The sequence below is a fragment of the Silene latifolia genome, chromosome 11 (assembly GCF_048544455.1).
Source record: "Silene latifolia isolate original U9 population chromosome 11, ASM4854445v1, whole genome shotgun sequence".
Taxonomy (NCBI): Eukaryota; Viridiplantae; Streptophyta; class Magnoliopsida; order Caryophyllales; family Caryophyllaceae; genus Silene; species Silene latifolia.
In genome coordinates, this window is record NC_133536.1 from 17507112 (window position 1) to 17527591 (window position 20480).

The 20480-nt window shown below is 39.4% G+C and overlaps 2 protein-coding genes across 2 annotated transcripts; both read left to right on the top strand.

Moving 5' to 3' along the window:
- Nucleotides 1-663: 663 nt before the first annotated feature.
- LOC141613006 (uncharacterized) lies at nucleotides 664-11243 on the top strand. The gene is made up of 3 exons (XM_074431749.1): nucleotides 664-1204; nucleotides 10025-10348; nucleotides 10600-11243. Exons 1-3 carry the CDS (start codon nucleotides 664-666, stop codon nucleotides 11241-11243), a joined length of 1509 nt encoding a protein of 502 aa, XP_074287850.1.
- Nucleotides 11244-12524: 1281 nt separating this feature from the next.
- LOC141613007 (uncharacterized) lies at nucleotides 12525-13145 on the top strand. The gene has a single exon (XM_074431750.1). The coding sequence runs from the start codon at nucleotides 12525-12527 to the stop codon at nucleotides 13143-13145; it is 621 nt and encodes a 206-aa protein (XP_074287851.1).
- Nucleotides 13146-20480: the final 7335 nt, after the last annotated feature.

Sequence of the window (20480 nt, forward strand, 5' to 3'; positions counted from 1 at the left end):
CTAAGATAAAACAGATTTAAAATCAACCGAGAGAGGGGTAGATGTTAAGGATAATGTATTATATGGTGTGAGAGTTATTTAGAACTGATAGTAGTAGTAGTATTACTGGTCTTGTAATGTATAGTAGTCACCCGACTCTGGTAGATAGCAGGTGACAGGTCAAATCTTTTCTGTTAAGAATGTATATAAATATGTATGAGTAGATTTAAATGTAGAATAATGTGTAATATAATAATGCGATATATATAAGTAGCCTGTTTATAATAACTAGGAGTGTGATGACTTACTCTTTGTGCCTTATAGGATGTCTCAATTTATCGGTATTGATATTAACCAACCTGCCCCTAATGAGCACACAGATATGAGTAATTTCGCGGCAATTGTGGCTGATGCTATAAGAAACAATAATTCCCATAATGAGGAAAACAATGCTAAGTTCTTTAAGAAAATGGCATGTTATAATCCTAAAACATATGATGGAAAGTCGGACCCCGTAGAATTTGAAAATTGGTTAAGAAGTTTTGATAAGCTTTTCGAAGCTATACGGTGTCCGGAGACAACGAGGGTAGGATTTGCGGTGTATTATTTTGTAGGACAAGCCGATTTATGGTGGGAAACCGTAAAAGAAAGAAGTTATGAAGAAGGATTTGACTGGGCTAACTTATGAGGTCGAAATTTTATCCTCCATCGCTTAGGAGACAGAAAGAGGATGAATTTAATAAGTTGGTACAAGGGTCACTGTCTGTTACTGCGTACGCGTCAAAATTCATGGAGTTATCTCGATTTGCTCCGCATATGGTAGCAACTGAAGAATTGAGAGTGAACCGGTTTGAGAAAGGATTAAAGTGGGATCTTCGTGACAGACTATCCACCCACACTTGTTTGAATTATCAAGATATGTATGATAAGGCCGCGAATGCAGAAAGAATAATGAAAGAAAAAGCGGATGAACAGGTTGAAAATAAGAGGAAGTTTGGGAAAGACAGAGCCACTGGAGGGAATTTTTATAAACCACAAAATTTGGGGTTTGGAAGAAACTCATTTAATCAGTTTCAGGAGAGAAACAAGGAGATTTTCTGTATAAGATGCGGTCGCAATAATCATCATGTTACGCAATGTAGATATCCTACTTCACGCTGTTACGAATGTGGAAGCCCACACCATAGAAAGATCGATTGTCCACAACTGAAAACATTTAATTCGGGTAGTGCCACTACTTCCAATGCACATGTGACACCCTCATACTCCAAGTGCCTTACCAGGACCACTCAGGTATAAAGATGTCACCATCTCGGTTTCCCGAGGCAATGATAATCAAATGACAATAACGAAACAATATCTAAATAGTAATAAAGTTTAAAGCGATTACAATCCAAATCCAAACTGATAAAAAGTGTAATACATGTTATCAAAACCAAATGTCTCAAACTACTAAAGTACGACAGCGTAAGACTCTAATCAGCTCGTGGTGACACATCCCAGCTAGCCCATATGCTTCTAATCATACCTGCTCAACAACTACTCACCATCCCCGAATGGATCACCACAGTTTTATAAAACAAAGACGGGGTCAGTACTAATCACACAATTATATAATCACAATAAGACAGAACACAACACAGCTCAATCGTCACACAACCAGAACTCCATCACCAACTCCTCAATCCTGACTACACACTAAAGTGTGTAGCCCCGCTGAGCACCCATCGTAACAAAGTTACTCCTCGCCGCCGCTGGGGACCGCAGCCTTTCCCACCTAAGCCCCGCTCATCTCCATCGAGCGATAAACCCAAATCCATTAATGTGCACATCCCTTCTGTGGCGGGTTCCACAGAAGGCGAATCATGGGCGTGAAGCCACTCCTGCAAGTGACTCCACTCAGCCAGGGACGCACCCCGAAGAACACAGACAGATACAATCAATAACAACCAACAATGATAAAATCCACAACCGTCACAATACCAATATGATACTTTAACAACAATCACAATCAACAACAAACCACATTATGTGACTAATACTGAGTAGGGGAAACCCTACCTGGAATGCAACACAAGCAGACGGTCTCAACAGCTGTATCAAAACCTCTCCTCTACGAATCCTCCTCCTAACACATAATCATATAATTACTAACAATCACAACTAACCATCAAAACCCCCAATCCCCAAACTAGGGTTTAAACAAAGTTCATTAAATGCCATAAAAGTGGTATGTAGATCTTACCCTTGACGCAAGGATCACTAAGATGCAAAGAACGATGAAATCCGACCTCTCAAGCTCCGGGATTTGTCAATAACACGGATGATGCGAACGACGTAGTTTCAATCTCCTTTTTAAGTTTATTAGGTTTGTAAAAGTGTTTAATAAAGATGACGATATGAATTATATACTAATACATGTTATTAACAAAACCCGTCAAAATACTACCGGCTAACCGAGCTACTCGATCGAGTAACCAACGTACTCGATCGAGTGCCACTTACTCGATCGAGTACCAAGGCTACTCGATCGAGTACCCTACAGACAGAATACTGTTTCTAAAAACAAAACACCCTTACTCGACAGACTAAGGCCCACTCGATAGAGTACCCAGAGACTCATAAAACCGTATTATTACAGTCTTCCCTCCTTAAAAAGAACTTCGTCCCCGAAGTTCAAACCACAACAAAATAAAAACACACTACCACACTCCCGACACTACAACCAAACAAAACTCAACACAAAAACTCCGACACATGCTACCAACCCAAACTCAACCCGACACAACTCACTACTAACTATACCAAAAACAACATAAAAAGATGCAAAAACTCTTCGCGATCATCTCCTACCCCCCTAAAAGAAACAAGGTTACGTCCCCGTAACCATACATACCTGATAAAAAAAGGAAAGGGTAGCGCTCTCTCATGGCCTCCTCTGCCTCCCATGTAGCCTCCTCAACCTCATGATTAGACCAAAGGATCTTAAGCAAGACTGTCTCACCGTGTCTAGTCTTCCTAACCTTCCGGTCAAGAATCTGCTTAGGCACCTCAAGGTAAGACAAGGACTCATCTAGCTCTATGTTCTCTGCCTCTAACACAATGGACGGATCACTCACATACTTCCGCAGCTGAGATACATGAAACACATTATGCACCCTATCCAAAGAAGATGGTAAAGCCAAACGATAAGCAACCTCTCCAACCCGGTCTAAGATCTCATATGGTCCTATGAACTTCTGACTCAGCTTGCCTTTCTTCCCAAATCTCATGACCCCACGCATAGGAGACACTTTCATAAGAACCTTGTCTCCAACCTGAAACTCTATATCCCGGCGATGTAGATCGGCATAACTCTTTTGCCTATCCTGAGCTGCTCTCATCCTCTCCCTGATCATCTTAATCTGTTCAACCATCTCATGTACCATCTCTGGTCCTAAAACCACTGCCTCAGCACTGTCGTCCCAACAAATCGGACTCCTACATCTCTGCCCATATAAAGCCTCAAATGGCACCATGCCAATACTGGTGTGATAGCTGTTGTTGTAGGAAAACTCGATCAAATCTAACCTCTGCTCCCAGCTATCACCAAAATCCATCACACAAGCTCGTAACATATCCTCAAGAGTCTTGATTGTTCTCTCAGTCTGACCGTCTGTCGCAGGATGAAATGTTGTACTCATCTTCAATGTCGTTCCCAAAGACTCCTGCAACTCTTTCCAAAACCTTGAGATAAACCTCGCACCTCTGTCAGATACTATGTCTTTAGGCACCCCATGTAACCTTAGCACATTTTTCTGATAAGCCATAGCTAATTGTGCCTTAGTCCATGTATCTTTCATTGGCACAAAATGAGCTGACTTGGTCAGTCGATCCACTATAACCCATATCATGTTGTTACCCTGCTGACTCTTTGGCAAACCCACGATAAAATCCATGGAAATAGACTCCCACTTCCACTCAAGTACCTCTAAAGACTGAATCTTACCTTGTGGCCGTCGCTGCTCCTCTTTAACTCTCTGACATGTCAAACAACGGGACACAAACTCGGCTGTTTCTTTCTTCATCCCAGGCCACCAGAACGTCTTCTTTAAATCCTTGTACAGCTTGTCACCACCTGGATGTACCGAATATGGTGTACAATGTGCCTCTGTCATGATTGTCTTTTTCAGCTCCTCATCATTCGGGACACACCACCTCCCATCAAACCTCAAACTACCATCTGTATGAATAGAGAATCTAGACACTGTCCCTTTCTCTGCTCCAGCTCTCCACTCCACCATCTTAGGATCCAACACCTATTTACCTCGAATATCATCATAAAGATCAGGCTGCACTGTCAAATCTCTCATGGCATCCCCTTTCTGAATCATATGTATCCCAAACCTCTCAACCTCATCTCTCAACCTCATCAAGGATATGATTGTGCACAAGGAATGTACACTCTTCCTGCTCAAAGCATCTGCAACTACGTTGGCTTTCCCTTCATGGTAGATAATATCCATGTCATAATCGCCAATCAACTCCATCCACCTCCTCTGTCTCATGTTCAACTCCTTTGATCTGAAAATACCTTAAAGGTCGCCCCATAAAGGTAATGTCTCCAAATCTTGAGAGCAAACACAACTGCACCCAACTCTAGATCGTGTGTAGGATAATTCTCCTCATAAGGCTTCAATTGCCTAGAAGCATAGGCAATCACTTTACCGTTCTGCATCAACACACATCCCAACCCATTCTTTGAGGCATCTGTATAAACCTCAAAGTTCTCACTCCCTTCAGGCAATGCTAAGATTGGAGCTGTGGTCAAACGCTCCTTTAAGGTTTGGAACGCCGTCTCACAACTCTCATCCCAACGAAACCTGTTCTCTTTCATCATCAAAGTTGTCATAGGCCTAGCAATCTTGGAGAAATATTTCACGAACCGTCTATAATATCCAGCTAAACCCAAGAAACTCCTGATCTCGGCTACATTCTTTGGTGCTTCCCACTTGGTAACTGCCTCAATCTTTGCCGGATCCACAGCTACCCCATCCTTAGAAATCACATGCCCCAGAAAAGCAACTTTCTCTAACCAGAACTCACACTTGGAGAGATTTGCATACAACTCATGCTCCCTCAAGGTCTGCAATACAATCCTCAGATGTTCCTCATGTTCCTCCTTAGTCTTGGAATAGACTAACATGTCATCAATGAAAACCACCACAAACTTGTCCAAAAACTGACTGAAGACTCTATTCATCAAATCCATAAACACAGCCGGCGCATTAGATAACCCAAAAGGCATCACCACATACTCATAATGGCCATACCTCGACGTGAAACCAGTCTTTGGTATGTCCTCCTCTCTAATCTTCACATGATGGTACCCCGACCTCAAATCAATCTTGGAAAAGACTGATGCACCATTCAACTGATCAAGCAGGTCATCTATCCTTGGCAAAGGATACTTATTCTTCACCGTCACTCAGTTCAGCTCCCTGTAATCTATGCACAACCTCAGGCTCCCGTCTTTCTTTTTCACAAAAAGAACCGGTGCTCCCCCCGGTGATACACTAGGTCTAATGTATCCCCCTCTCTATCAGATCATCTAACTGCTTCCTGAGCTCCTCTAACTCCTTAGGATCCATCCGGTACGGTGCCTTAGAGATTGGCCCCGTCCCCGGTTTCAACTCAACACTGAAATCTATCTCTTTCTTCGGTGGCAACCCCGGAATCTCCTCTGGAAAAACATCTGAAAAGTCCCCCACAACTGGTATCTGCTCAACTGTCGGACTCTCCACTCTATGATCCCTCACATGGCACAAGATCAACGGGCACCCCTTCCTCAGATAGGACTTCAAGGTCACAGCTACAATCAACTTAACTTTGGGTTTGACAAGAAACCCACGATAAGACACAAACGCCCTTAGGACCTCTCAGAGACACTTTCTTTTGATGACCGTCTATCTTAGCTTTGTACTTTCCTAACAAATCCATCCCGACTATCATCTCAAAACCGTCTAAGGGAAACTCTAGCAAGTCTACAGGTAGATCAACTTGCCCAACTATCATGGATACATCCCTATACAACCTCCCACATGATACAGACTCACCCGAGGGTATAAAAACTTTCTCACTTACAGACTCATATTCCCTGAAACCAACTGTTTAACATGACTCGAAGATACAAACGACTGTGACGCCTCCGAATCAAACAAAACAAAGGTATGAACACCATTGACAAGAAAAGTACCAGTGATAACATGTGCGTCATCCTCAGCTGCTTTCTTCTCCATCATAAACAGCTTTCCACTGGTCTTCTGCCCACCTCCCTGGACAGTATTGGCTAAGATAGTCGGCTTAGCACCCGACCCCTGATTGTTGTTGGTGTTCGTGGCTGGTTTCTGATAGAAATTACCGCCATTGCGGTTACCCCCACCATTGTTGCTCTGGTATCCCCGGTTGTTCCATGACCCAGCCGGTTTGTTGCTCGCATAACTCTGTGTCGGACCCTGAGAATAGCTCCTCTGAGCCGGTCTCTTAAAACCTCCCGGCAACACACTGGTACACTCTTGTCTCTTGTGGCCTACACCGCCACAACCGAAACAGGTCATTCCCCAACTACCACTACCACTCCCACGGCCACGTCCAAAAGAAGCCCCAGCACTAAACCCCGAACCAGATGAAAACGCTCTAGCATGAGTGTGGTTGCCCTTCTTGTAATTGGATTGGCCACCACCCTCACTCTCAGCCTTCCTTTTTTCAACACCCCTCTCTCGGGTTATCTCTACTAGCCTCTCAGCTCTCCCAGCCCTCTCATAAGCTTCCTTAACATCTGTAAGGATTCTCACGGGTAACTTCTCCATTATCTTGGGGGTCAACCCCTTCTCAAACCTCAGATCTAGGTTCTCATCACTCAGTCCCATATCCTCAGCATACCTAGACTTCTCCTTGAACAGTCGGTAGTACTCTGTCACCGACATGTCAGATGTCATCTTAAACCCATCGAACTCCTCTCTCAGCTTACTCCTCACATGCTCAGGTACAAACTCTCTCCTCATGGCCCTCCGGAACTCGTCCCAAGGTATAGCAGGCAGCCCCTGCTTCGCATACATGTCCCTAGCATTCACCTTTACCTTGTCCCACCACTCACATGCCGCTTCTCTCAAGTAGAACGCAGCTTGTTCTACCCTCATCTTATCCGGACAATGCACAAAATCTAGGATGTTCTCCATCTCTCTGTGCCAATTATCTAGAAGCATTGGCTCTCCGGTTCCCTTATACTCTTTCGGGTTAAACCACGCTATGTAGAGACTGATCTTTGAGTGATCAACCTCCTTATCTTTCCCCACTCTATTTAAAGCTTCCGTAAGAGCATCTTGGTGCTCCAACATCTTAACTATATCATCGGTGGTCATGTTCTCAGCTCTAACATACAAGGCGGTTTTTTTTGGCGGCATCTTGTAACTATATACGAAAAGGTAGATATAAACATACATACTATAACCCAAAACACGTATATAGCCTGCACAGACCCCCCTCGATCGAGTACCAGAACCCACTCGATCGAGTTGAGGCTACTCGATCGAGTGCCTCGACTCCAGAACCTAATCAGACCTCCTGATCACAAACATACTCGACCGAGCTGACACGCCACTCGATCGAGTGCCCCTATGTACTCGATCGAGTACCCAAAAACACGGTTCTGACCAAAAAAAACATCAAACTATCCACTCGATCGAGTTAGATCCACTCGATCGAGCACCTCACCTACTCGATCGAGTGCCCCCCACTCGATCGAGTCATGCAAACTCGTATACACTACCCGCATGTTAGCTCACTTTCCCAAACTTACTATGCAACCTTTATAACTCCAACATTATAATTATAACTACGCATGCAAATCTACGCAATTCCTCATATAATCAACAAAAAAATCTACTTCATGTTATCAAAATGCCACATTATAAACATCCAACATACTTCTCATTCAATTCACATATAAAACATATCTCTTCAACTTTTAACCATACTTTCAATTCTCCACATCCAACATCCAACAATTCACAACACATACCGTTATGTACACATACAAACCAAAAGATAACACATACGACCCTGACACACATCCCCATGTGACCGGTTCAAAATTGTAGGGCGAGTTCGCGACTTTAGGACGTCTCCCAAGCCTTTGCATTAGCTCCTACAACCTTTACCCCCGGGTTCATTTTAATTGACTCCCTATGTTCATTAGATTCATTGGTTACAGGTTTCAGGATCGTCGGCTCTGATATCACTTTGTGACAACCCCATACTCCAAGTGCCTTACCAGGACCACTCAGGTATAAAGATGTCACCATCTCGGTTTCCCGAGGCAATGATAATCAAATGACAATAACAAAACAATATTTAAATAGTAATAAAGTTTAAAGCGATTACAATCCAAATCCAAACTGATAAAAAGTGTAATACATGTTCTCAAAACCAAATGTCTCAAACTACTAAAGTACGACACCGGAAGACTCTAATCAGCTCGTGGTGACACATCCCAGCTAGCCCATATGCTTCTAATCATACCTGCTCAACAACTGCTCACCATCCCCGAATGGATCACCACAGTTTTATAAAACAAAGACGGGGTCAGTACTAATCACACAATTATATAATCACAATAAGACAGAACACAACACAGCTCAATCGTCACACAACCAGAACTCCATCACCAACTCCTCAATACTGACTACACACTAAAGTGTGTAGCCCTGCCAGAGCACCCATCACAACAGGTTACTCCTCGCCGCCAGTAGGGGACCGCAGCCGTTCCCATCTAAGCCTCGCTCATCTCCATCGAGCGATAAACCCAAATCCATTAATGTACACATCCCTTCTGTGGCGGGTTCCACAGAAGGCGAATCATGGGCGTGAAGCCACTCCCGCAAGTGACTCCACTCAGCCAGGGACGCACCCCGAAGAACACAGACAGATACAATCAACAACAACCAACAATGATAAAATCCACAACCGTCACAATACCAATATGATACCTTAACAACAATCACAATCAACAACAAACCACATTATGTGACTAATACTGAGTAGGGGAAACCCTACCTAGAATGCAACACAAGCACACGGTCTCAACAGCTGTATCAAAACCTCTCCTCTACGAATCCTCCTCCTAACACATAATCATATAATTACTAACAATCACAATTAACCATCAAAACCCCCAATCCCCAAACTAGGGTTTAAACAAAGTTCATTAAATGCTATAAATTTGGTATGTAGATCTTACCCTTGACGCAAGGATCGCTAAGATGCAAAGAACGATGAAATCCGACCTCTCAAGCTCCGGGATTTGTCAATAACACGGATGATGCGAACGACGTAGTTTCAATCTCCTTTTTAAGTTTATTAGGTTTGTAAAAGTGTTTAATAAAGATGACGATATGAATTATATACTAATCCGTGTTATTAACAAAACCCGTCAAAATACTACCGGCTAACCGAGCTACTCGATCGAGTAACCAACGTACTCGATCGAGTGCCACTTACTTGATCGAGTACCAAGGCTACTCGATCGAGTACCCTACAGACAGAATACTGTTTCTAAAAACAAAACACCCTTACTCGACAGAGTAAGGCCCACTCGATAGAGTACCCAGAGACTCATAAAACCGTAGTATTACAGCACGTGTACCTCAAAAACCGCAAGGACATCAAACTCAAAAACCGGGTCCAACTCGAGGAAGGGTGTATGTAATGAATTCCCAGGAGGTGGAGTCTTCTGATGACGTGGTTACGGGTAACATTTTTCTCAACTCTATTCCTGTTAATGTCTTGTTTGATACTGGAGCATCATATTCATTTGTATCACATTCTTTAAGTAAAAGGCTGCATTTAAAACCCCAGAACCAAGAACTAAGACTCCCAATTGGACTACCCACAGGGGAAATTATATCCTGTACCACATTATTTAGAGACTGTGTTTTGACAATAGAGGGGAATCCTTTCCTATCCGATCTTATCCAGTTTAACCTACAAGATTTTGATATTGTATAAGGAATGGATTGGCTTAGGAAGAATCATGTGATGGTAGACTGTCATGAGAAATCGGTGACAATTATGAGAAGAGATGGAGAGAAAGTACTTTTTCGAAGTAACCAGACCCATAAGGGAAATAGGATTATATCGTTGTTAAAAGCTCTAAAGTTCTTACGCCAAGGGTGTAAGGGATACTTATGTGACATCGGTAACCCATCAGTGTCTGAGCTGGTTATAGCTAATATACCGGTTGTAAATGAGTTTTCAGATGTTTTTCCCGAAGAAATTCCCGGAATGCCCCCACACCGTGAAATAGAGTTTCCGATTGAATTAGTACCTGGAAGTACACCAATTTCTAAGGCTCCTTATTGAATGGCCCCCGCCGAACTAAAGGAATTAAAGGAACAACTAGATGAATTGTTGGAAAAGGGATACATAAAACCTAGTACCTCACCTTGGGGAGCACCGGTACTGTTTGTCAAAAAGAAAGATGGAGTTTGAGGTTATGTATAGATTACAGAGAACTTAATAAGGTCACTATAAAGAATAAATATCCTATACCTCGTATAGATGACCTTTTTTATCAATTGCAAGGTTGTGATGTTTTCTCCAAAATTGATTTGCGTTCGGGATATCATCAATTAAGGATAAAATCAGAGGATATTCCAAAAACCGCTTTCAGAACTCGTTATGGACACTACGAGTTCACAGTATTACCTTTTGGACTCACTAATGCTCCAGCAGTTTTTATGGATCTTATGAATAGAGTATTCAGATCTTACTTGGATAAGTTTGTCATCATTTTTATCGATGATATTCTAATATACTCTAAGAATGAGGAAGAACATGCTAACCATTTGCGAACAGTCTTGGAAACTTTAAGGAAAAATCAATTATATGCCAAGTGCTCGAAATGTGCATTTTGGTTAGGAGAAATGAGTTTCTTAGGTCATGTTATATCAGCGGAAGGAATAAAGTTGGATCCTCAAAAGATTAATACAATTACAAATTGGCCTATTCTTAAGAATGTAGCGGAAGTCCGCAGCTGTTTAAGATTAGCGGGATACTATCGAAGGTTTGTAAAGGACTTCTCAAAAATTGTTCAACCCCTTACGAACCTAATCAGGAAAAGTAAAAAATTTGAGTGGAGTGAAAAATGTGATCGAGCATTCGGTAAAGTGAAAAATAGACTCACTTCTGTCCCTGTACTTACTCTACCGAATGGCACCGATGACTAGGAAGTATATAGTGATGCTTCCAAACAAGGACTAGGTTGTGTTCTAATGCAAGACGGAAAGGTAATTGCTTATGCTTCTAGGCAATTGAAAACCCATGAACAGAATTATCCCACTCATGATTTGGAGCTTGCTGCAGTCATTTTCGCTTTGAAAATTTGGAGACATTATCTTTATGGAATTTCATGTCGGGTATATACTAATCATAAAAGCCTAAAATACCTTTTTACCCAAAAAGAGATAAATATGAGACAGCGTAGATGGCTTGAGTTTCTTAAGGACTATGATTTGGATATTCAACACCACCCGGGAAAAGCTAATGTGGTAGCCGATGCGGTGAGTCGAAAGTCAATTCCCACTCTGAATATGCTTACGGTAAAGCAACCCGATATCCAAAATGACATAACAAGATTAGATATTGAAATGGTTATGGGAGATCTAATCGGGCATTTGGCGGCTCTAGAAGTAACCCCAACCTTAAGTGATGAGATAAAGGAAGAACAGAGAAAAGATCCGCAATTAGAGAAAATTCGGAAGGATATACAAATAGGAAAAACACCAGGTTTTCTAATCCATGAAGATGGATCACTTTGGTTTCAAAATCGGTTGTGTGTACTCCATTTGGCAACTCTTAAGAAAAGAATCATGGATGAAGCCCACAATTCCTGATATTCAATTCATCCTGGAGGGAATAAAATGTATAAGGACATTCGACAAACTTTTTGGTGGAGTAATATGAAACAAGAGGTGGCGGATTTTGTTTCAAAATGTTTGACTTGTCAACATGTAAAGATTGAACACCAAAGACCAGGAGGACTTTTACAACCCTTATATATTCCTACATGGAAATGAGAATCAATTGTCATGGATTTTGTCACAGGACTACCCGTATCAGCTCAAGGGATGAATGAGATTTGGGTGGTTGTCGACCGGTTAACCAAATGTGCTCACTTTTTAGCAACAAAGACTTCATGGAACTCGGAACAATTAGCTAAGAAGTACATAAAATAAATAGTTAGACTGCATGGAGTTCCCAAAACCATTATATCTGATAGAGATACCAACTTTTTAGCCAAGTTTTGGAAGAGTTTTCAAGCAGCTTTGGGAACTCAACTCAACTTCAGTACTGCTTTTTACCCCCAAACTGATGGTCAAACGGAACGAACCATCCAAACCTTGGAAGATTTATTGAGGTCATGTATTTTGGATTTTCAAGGATCTTGGGAGCAACATTTACCGTTAATAGAATTTTCTTATAATAACAGTTATCACGCTAGCATAGGTATGGCACCCTATGAGGCTTTGTATGGACAGAAGTGCAGGACGCCATTGTGTTGGAGTGACATTATTGAATCCAGAATCATCGGACCGGATCTGATACAAGAGACCACAGATAAGGTAAGATTTATTCGAGAAAGAATGCGGACGTCACAAAGTCGACAAAAGAGCTATGCTGATTTGAAAAGACGAGTAGTAGAATTTCAGGAGGGCGATTTTGTGTTTCTTAAAGTATCACCTACCAATGGAATAATAAGGTTTAGGAAGCAGAGAAAGCTAAGGCAAAGGTATATAAGACCATTTGAAATAGCTAAAAGAATTGGAGAGTTAGCATATCGACTTTATCTGCCCGTTGAGTTATCAAGGATCCATGACGTGTTTCACGTTTCACTTTTGAGAAAGTATATTCCTGACGTTAGTCATGTTATTAAGATGCCACCAATAGAAGTCAGAGAAAATCTTACTTACGAAGAGCAACCGGTTCAAATATTGGATCGAAAAGAGAAAGTTCTTCGTAACAAAGTTATTCCAATGGTTAAAATTCTATGGTCGCACCATGATAATACCGAGGCAACATGGGAAACCGAACTAGAAATGAGAAGCAAGTATCCCCAGCTGTTCCAATAGATAAGGTATCTTAAGTTTCGGGACGAAACTTCTTTTTAGGAGGGTATAATGTAATAGCCCGAATATAATAATTATAGGTTATATTATAATTATATAAAGAGTGAAACTAATATAGATTTTATAGACTATACTAGTACCTATATATTTCTGTATAAGTAAAAACGACTCCATTTTAAGAAGTTTACTAGGTATATATGAGGTGAGACTAGTATTTATCGTGAACCGTAATATTCTTTGTATGTGTTTTGTTTTTTTTTTAAAAAAAAAGAAAAAGAAAAAAAGGAAAATTAGAAATATTACACGTGAGAGTGAGACTCACCAAATGACTTGGGTGGGTTGTCACCTCACCAATATTTCCACCGACTATATGTTATATATATGTATAAAAAAAAGAAAAAAAAATTGGAAAAAAAAAATCACAAATTTTGTTACGCAAAACCGAGAGGCAAAGGGAGGAAAACAAGGGTGTTGATTTTTCATCGGGTTATCTTATATACCTAATAAGGTATGATTTCGGGACCCTTTGTCGATATAAGTAATTATTTACCTTTATTTACCTTGAAATAAGAGATTAGAAATAATCGTTATATTAGTTTTATTGTTAATTTTATCTTGTGATTGTTATACTGCTCACATGTTATATAGATTATCGTCTTATAAGTATATTACTGTGATAAGGTTACTGTTGTCATATTGCATAATTGGCAAATTGTAGCATTCGGGATACGATTATTGGTTTGAGATGACATTACAGGGGAATAAAAATTGTGTACACAGTAGGAACGTTGGCTCCATACAAGGGAGCAACGTTGGTACTATAGACGTTGGCTCTAGGGCGTTGGCCCATATTAAAAAGGGAGCGTTAGCTTCAGGGCGTTGGCTCATATTAAAAAGGGAGCATTAGCTCCAGGGCGTTGGCCCATATTAAAAAGGGAGCGTTAGCTCCAGGGCGTTGGCCCATGAGAAAAAAGGTAATGTCTATATCTCTTCAGTAATGGTATACCGACATTAGTGTCATATGAATATATATCCTGTTGGTATGGTAGTCATATAATGTTTTTGGGATATCGGGTTGGTCCCTGACAGGTAATATTTGTATTCTGGTAAGTATCGTATTGGGCAATATAAAGTTGATAATTCCTATTGAATAAATGTTATGACATAAGGCCGGTGGAGGGAACTGGAGTCATACTCAACCTGTGGTTGGCTGATCCCGTTATGTTTATAAATTTTTTCAGGTTTCTGTGCTGGGAATAAGAAGGGGTGAGTTTTGACGATGTTGACAGTTTTTGCTTTTCGGAGAAAAATTATGTAATAAGACAAACTTGTACCATATTGTAAATTAGCCTTGTGTTTCCCTTTAGAAAAAATACGTCAGTAACGTCTCCGTAAAATAGTTTTTTTTCTTTTAATATCACTTTGTAAGGTTCCGCTGTATAATATTTAATGGTACAGTTTGTACACCCCTTTCGTATTTATAATGGCTACTTTAAAAAGTGGGGCGTTACACCCTATCACGACATCTCACTATCAACACCCTCCATGGCCCCATTTATTCGCCTTTCTAGTCGCAAAAAACTAATTTTTTCTATTTTTTTTTTTTTGAGTTATGTTAACATTTGCCTCTCAGTATTGTAAATCATTTTGTCATGCAACACAGTCAATTTGAGATAATTTAAAATGAGACATTGAATAATAAAATTAAAATGGATAAAGTATTTTTTTTAGCCAACACCTTATTTACTCATTACCTTTCAATGTCACAATGCTATACATTAGTTGTTAGATATTTTTTTAAAGTCATTCCAACTTATATAAATTGATTTTTTGAACTTTTAAAGTCACTCCAACGTTCACCCCCGCTGACCGACTACCTCGAGACCCCACCACCACACCTTCCGCCTCACCTAGCACCTCATTTCCATCGGCCACAACCTCCCTCACAACCCTATCTTATTTGAGCCTAAAATAATCCGAATTTAAAATGATCGGACCTGATTGCCTCGTTTGTCAAATCTAGTCTAAATAGACTTATTCATTTAGCCCTCATTTTTTGTGCCATTTTTTCTTATTTGAGTACTTTTCATGAGTAATCAACTTAACATATAAAACAGCGGAATATGAGCATTTAATGTAGGTTATTTGAAAAACTTTTAATTTAGTTTAGAGGTATAACATACTCCATATAATTTTACAGAACGAAGGATATATCTTAGAATAATTCATAAAAAAGGCATTTTATAAATACGAAATTGTGTTATTTGGATATTAATAGAAGCCGAGCTTTGCGTATACCATGCAAAAGTCACCCCTCGCTACCTCGCTCGTCACCCGTGATGTGATATGTCTAACACACACCATCTCATCATTCAGCCAAAATTTACACTTATATACAACCACCTAAGAGAGTGTAAACAATTTTACCCATTGATGTCTGTGACAATGGAAGAATTTTTTCTTCATCGGCCAATTTAGGAGATCATAATTTGGAAAAGGTTGCGATAGTGTTTTGTAATTTTTCAAATGTAATAAATAAGTCTTGAGCATAAAAAATAGATCATCTCATCAATACTCCATCCGTTCCAGTCATCTGTTTACCTTTTTCATTTTGCGGTATCTCACTCAATTGTTTACTTCTATCTTGGGAATGTTATTGATGAACAATTTAATTTTTCATGCTCAATTTTGTCAACTTGTCATCAAATAATTGGGCCCTCACCTCTTTCCTTAGGCCTCGTTTGGTTCATACGGGAATCAAATGCATGTGTTAATTTGCAATGCACGGGAGTTTAATTCCAACATCACAATTCACATGAATAACAAGAATCCGTTTGGTTGCCATGTTTGAGTTCTATTCTCCTAAGAGTTTTCAATGACCATGAGGGGGTAGGTAATTAAATTCCCCCATCATGCAGGAGTTGGAAACTCCTTGGAGTTTTAAACTCCCCCAATTTACAAAAAATGGGGTAACCAAACAACTTGCAAAAATCACAATTCATAGGATTTTAGAATTCCCATGAATTTGGTGGGCAACCAAACAAGGCCTTACCCTTTGTGCCAAAACCAAAGGTAATAAATAATCGGAACGGAAGGGAGTAGTTATTAAACTGAATGAAAACACCAAAAAAAATGTAAAACTAATCCCGTTGGCCACACAAGAAGAAACTTTGAAACTCATCATGGATAAACATTTGAAAATCATCATGGCCATTATGAATTTACCTCCAACAACTTGACAGTAATTGCTTTATTTTATGAGGGGAAATAAAGCAAATGTAAACTGAGGAGTCTATTGATCGAATACGAAAGAGGGGGAGGGGGGGTGAATTGAGTATTAAAAACGATGACCGCTTTTTCGAAATATATGATATAAATTAATTATTTGATTTTATTGATTAAAATCAACTAATTAACTTACTAACAATAATATGCAAAATCGAAATAACAATAATAAAGAGAGAGAGAGAAAGAGAGACACACAGGATTTTGAAGTGGTTCAGTTTCACAAGTCGAAACCTACGTCCGCTATTCTCGATTAATAATTTTTAGTACCTTTCCCCGGATTACAAAAATTATCAATCCACTCGTATAATCAACTATATGATTATAACTCAGATTGAGTATCGCTAAATACTCTAGGTTGCTCTTACGTTAATAAGAAAAATACAACGACAAATACTAATCTCACGTTATGCGAGTGAGTATACTATCCTTGTGTATTTAGTATCCTATAACGATTTTTCTTCGAGTGATTGACAAATTTGATGCGCAATTTTTGTATAAGCAAATTTGGAAAATAATAATTAAAGCTCAAAGAATTTTGCTTAAAATATTTTTCTCTCTAAAAGTGTAGATGTGTGTGTCAACAATTAATGTTGAATGAATGAGAGTATTTATAGTAGAGTGAATTAGGGTTTGGAATGTTCTGGAATTAGGGCATAGGAATGTTCTGGAATAATAAATCCCTAACAACTTGATGAACAAGTAAGAAGCAAAAGGAAGGAGGAGTTTGGCCTCCTAGGGATTCGGCCTCCCTAGGGTTTCGGCCTTTCTAGGGTTCGGCCCACCTAGGGTTCGGCCACCTAGGGTTTGGCCGGCCTCTAGGGCTCCTTCGGTCCACTTCTTGCTTCTATAGCCCACAACAAATCGAGATAGAATTTAGTTAAAGCCCTAGGTTGCATGACGATATAAATATCGTGTTACAAACCAATAGTTTATTCAACTTAAATTCTTATTAATTAATTCCAATTAAAATAAATACTCTCTTATTTTTATAAACCATTAAAAATATATTTTCCAAACATTAACGCATCATTTTTGTCTAGCAATGAAGTTATGGCTATTAGGTCATAACTTCACTAACCTTTAAATCAAACAAAGTTAAACCATTACCGGATGACGACCTATACTATCTAATCTTCAGTAGATCTTCAGTAAACGAATCGTCTCTTCACAAGTCTCTCATCTTGAGTCTCGTGGTTGATTTCTAATCTTGATCTTGCTTGAATACATCGATCAAGTATATTTGAAGTTGTACCTCCTTGGTCCAAACTTCAAGCTTGCGTCATCGTAATTGTTCCTTTCTAAATTAAGACTTAAGCACACAATTACACGCATATGTTTATAATATTAAGTCCACATACAAATCATTACTGTCATTATCAAAACAATTAATAAGGACTAAAGGTCCAACCAATTCCCCCTTTTTGATGATGACAAGTCTCCTATGATTTGTGTCTAAGTCTAGTTCCCCCTCAACATAATACTTCCCAAATTATAGAACAGTTGAGCGCAGAAACTTATAATCTTTCCAAAGTTATAAATATAGAACGCCGTGAGAGAATTAACTTGAGACGGTCGCAAATCATAAAAACAATTCCCCATCTTGGCATCATTGAAAAGATAAGAACAAACATAAAACGACCAGAATAATATATTATGAGACAAGAATTAATCATGAAAAACATATTATATTAAACGCAATCTAGTTCTTAATTAGCATTATAATATTATAAACCTGCAATCACACAAGGAATAAAATGCGGAATTGAAAAGCTAATATCCATAAGAATGGATTTTTATTGTGAGCAAAGGAATTAAAAAGATAAGGCTAGGTTGAATGGATTAGGGCGAGAAGGTCAAGGGTAGCGTGGGCTCGGCGGGTGTGACCTAGGACGGGTTCGATATTCCAAGTCCTCGAGTCGCGCATGACAATGGTCTAGGAGTGCAGCTTGGGCAGTCAATCGAGTATCAAAGTTACCAATCCTCAAAGTCATAGCTTTAACTGCTTCATATATAGTTTGCATCTCATACCTCATCTCCTTCCCAGATTGCAAGAGCTCATCACCAAACTTAACCAAACTAGCCAAACCTTCCTTCATAAGAGTAGACTCAGAATGTGTTCGCACGGCGGCCTTAAGAACACTGTCGATTCGTGTATCAAACCGTGACAACACGGTGTTTATACGGGCCGAGCTCACTTCACTTGGTCCTTTAGTATCAACTCTCCTTTCCTTTTTAATTAGATCAAACAACTCTCCTAATTTCTTGTCTTGCTCATTAATCCTTCCAAGAATAGAAGTGAAATTCGATTCCATCTTAGAATCCAACATCTCAAAATTCACATTGCTTTTTCCTCCTTTTTCTCCTTTTTCTCCTTTTGTCTCAAAACCTAATTCGTTGCCATTAATAACGAGCTTCATATAAGATAGATAAAGATCGCTCATCTCGCCATTTGTAATAACTCCATAACTATGCTTCCCAATTACTCCTTTCTTCTCTAAAATTCGTGAGATCCAATTCCCATAAGGTAAACTTAAAGTAGAAGCTAAATCATCCATCTTAGCCGTTACACTAGCTTGTATAATTTTATGAAACACAAGCAAGGGTAGACTAACCTTTTTTCCTTCAAGCCAAGCCTTCATAATAATCATCTCATGAGCCCCGAATTTATCTCTACCTTCTTTTCGAGGAACAACGGTAGTCCAAAGAAAGTTCAAAAAGAACCTCAAAGTTGGCGACAGCTTAGTTGTTAAAATAGTCTCAGATGAAGTCGCATCTTGTTTGAAATACCGTTTCACTATCAACCTTTTTTCAGGTAACATACTTCCCCATTCTACGCTTGGATTGATTTCGATTCCTCCTCCAGGAACTCGAGCCAAGTCGCAGAAATCACCAGGTGAAACTTTTATAGAAGTCTCATTAACCACAGCAAATAAATTTCCTTCCTTAAAATGAACAGAAGCATAAAATTGATATACCTCAATAGGAAAGACAGGACCACTTACAGCAACAATATTTTCCCATCCTTGATCTTTGAGAAAATTCTTGAAAAACCCAAGTGCTTTATATTTCTTTAACCAATCAATCGAATAAACTCGTCCTGCGTGAATGCGATATCGAGCAACTTGATTGATATTACTTCGTTCTACTTGAGTTAATCGAAGATTATTCAGTCCATTGTTGGTGTAATCATCCATATGCTGTGCGTAAAGAATACGTGAAGAACCATCTTGAAGTACATAGTTCTCAGTCTTAGAACTTACCTCAATTTCCGAAACCAACTTTCCCTTACCCTTAACCAATTTTCGTCGCTTCTTGTCGTTGTCGGGTAGGTCGGCGGTGGTCCGTGGGGAACGAGGGGTGTCGGCCGGTGAGGTGGAGCGGGTTCTTGGCGGTGATTGGGTTACTTTATTTCTAATAACAACATGTTTCTTGGATAGAAAACGGGTTGTAGGTTGATTAGTCATTATTAAAATAGAAGATAGTAGCAAAGGTATTTAGGGTTTAGATGATTAGAATTGATGAGAATTATGGAGAGATTAAAGGGGTATATATAGCATAAGGAATTTGAGTTTAGGTAAGAATAGGATTCCTTAAAGATAGAGAATAATACCAATTTCCTAATATTTAATGCTTTTCCTTATTTTGTTTCTCGGCATTTTTTTTTCTTTTTTTTTTCGTGCCCCCTTTTTTTTACGGCACTTCCTTTTTTTTGTGTGTTTTTTTTTCGCACTTTCCTTTTTTTTTCGTGCTTTCTTATTTTATTTTTTCGGCACTTTCCCCTTTTTTTGTTTTTGGTATTATCTCCTATTTGATGTAAGATTAGGAAAGAAAATCTTGTGATGGAGTTTAGGCAGGATTTGTGTAGGAATATAATAAGATAGAAATATCTTTATTATATTTAGGCAGTTTATTGTAGATTTTGTCGAATTTTTGTAAGGAAATGTGATTATGCAGAATATAAAAATTACCATACACATAAGCAAGATATAACACGTAAAATAAATATTATTTAACATAATTAAACTTGCAACAAAAATATACGGACACAAT

Excerpts from the sequence above, each read along its gene's own strand:
- LOC141613006 (XM_074431749.1), top strand. The coding sequence starts at position 664 with ATGAGGTCGAAATTTTATCCTCCATCGCTTAGGAGACAGAAAGAGGAT. Across the intron at positions 1,205-10,024 it reads ACTGAAAACATTTAATTCGG|GAATGGATTGGCTTAGGAAG; the intron begins GTAGTGCCACTA and ends ATATTGTATAAG. Across the intron at positions 10,349-10,599 it reads GATTGAATTAGTACCTGGAA|GTTGTGATGTTTTCTCCAAA; the intron begins GTACACCAATTT and ends ATCAATTGCAAG.
- LOC141613007 (XM_074431750.1), top strand. The coding sequence starts at position 12,525 with ATGGCACCCTATGAGGCTTTGTATGGACAGAAGTGCAGGACGCCATTG.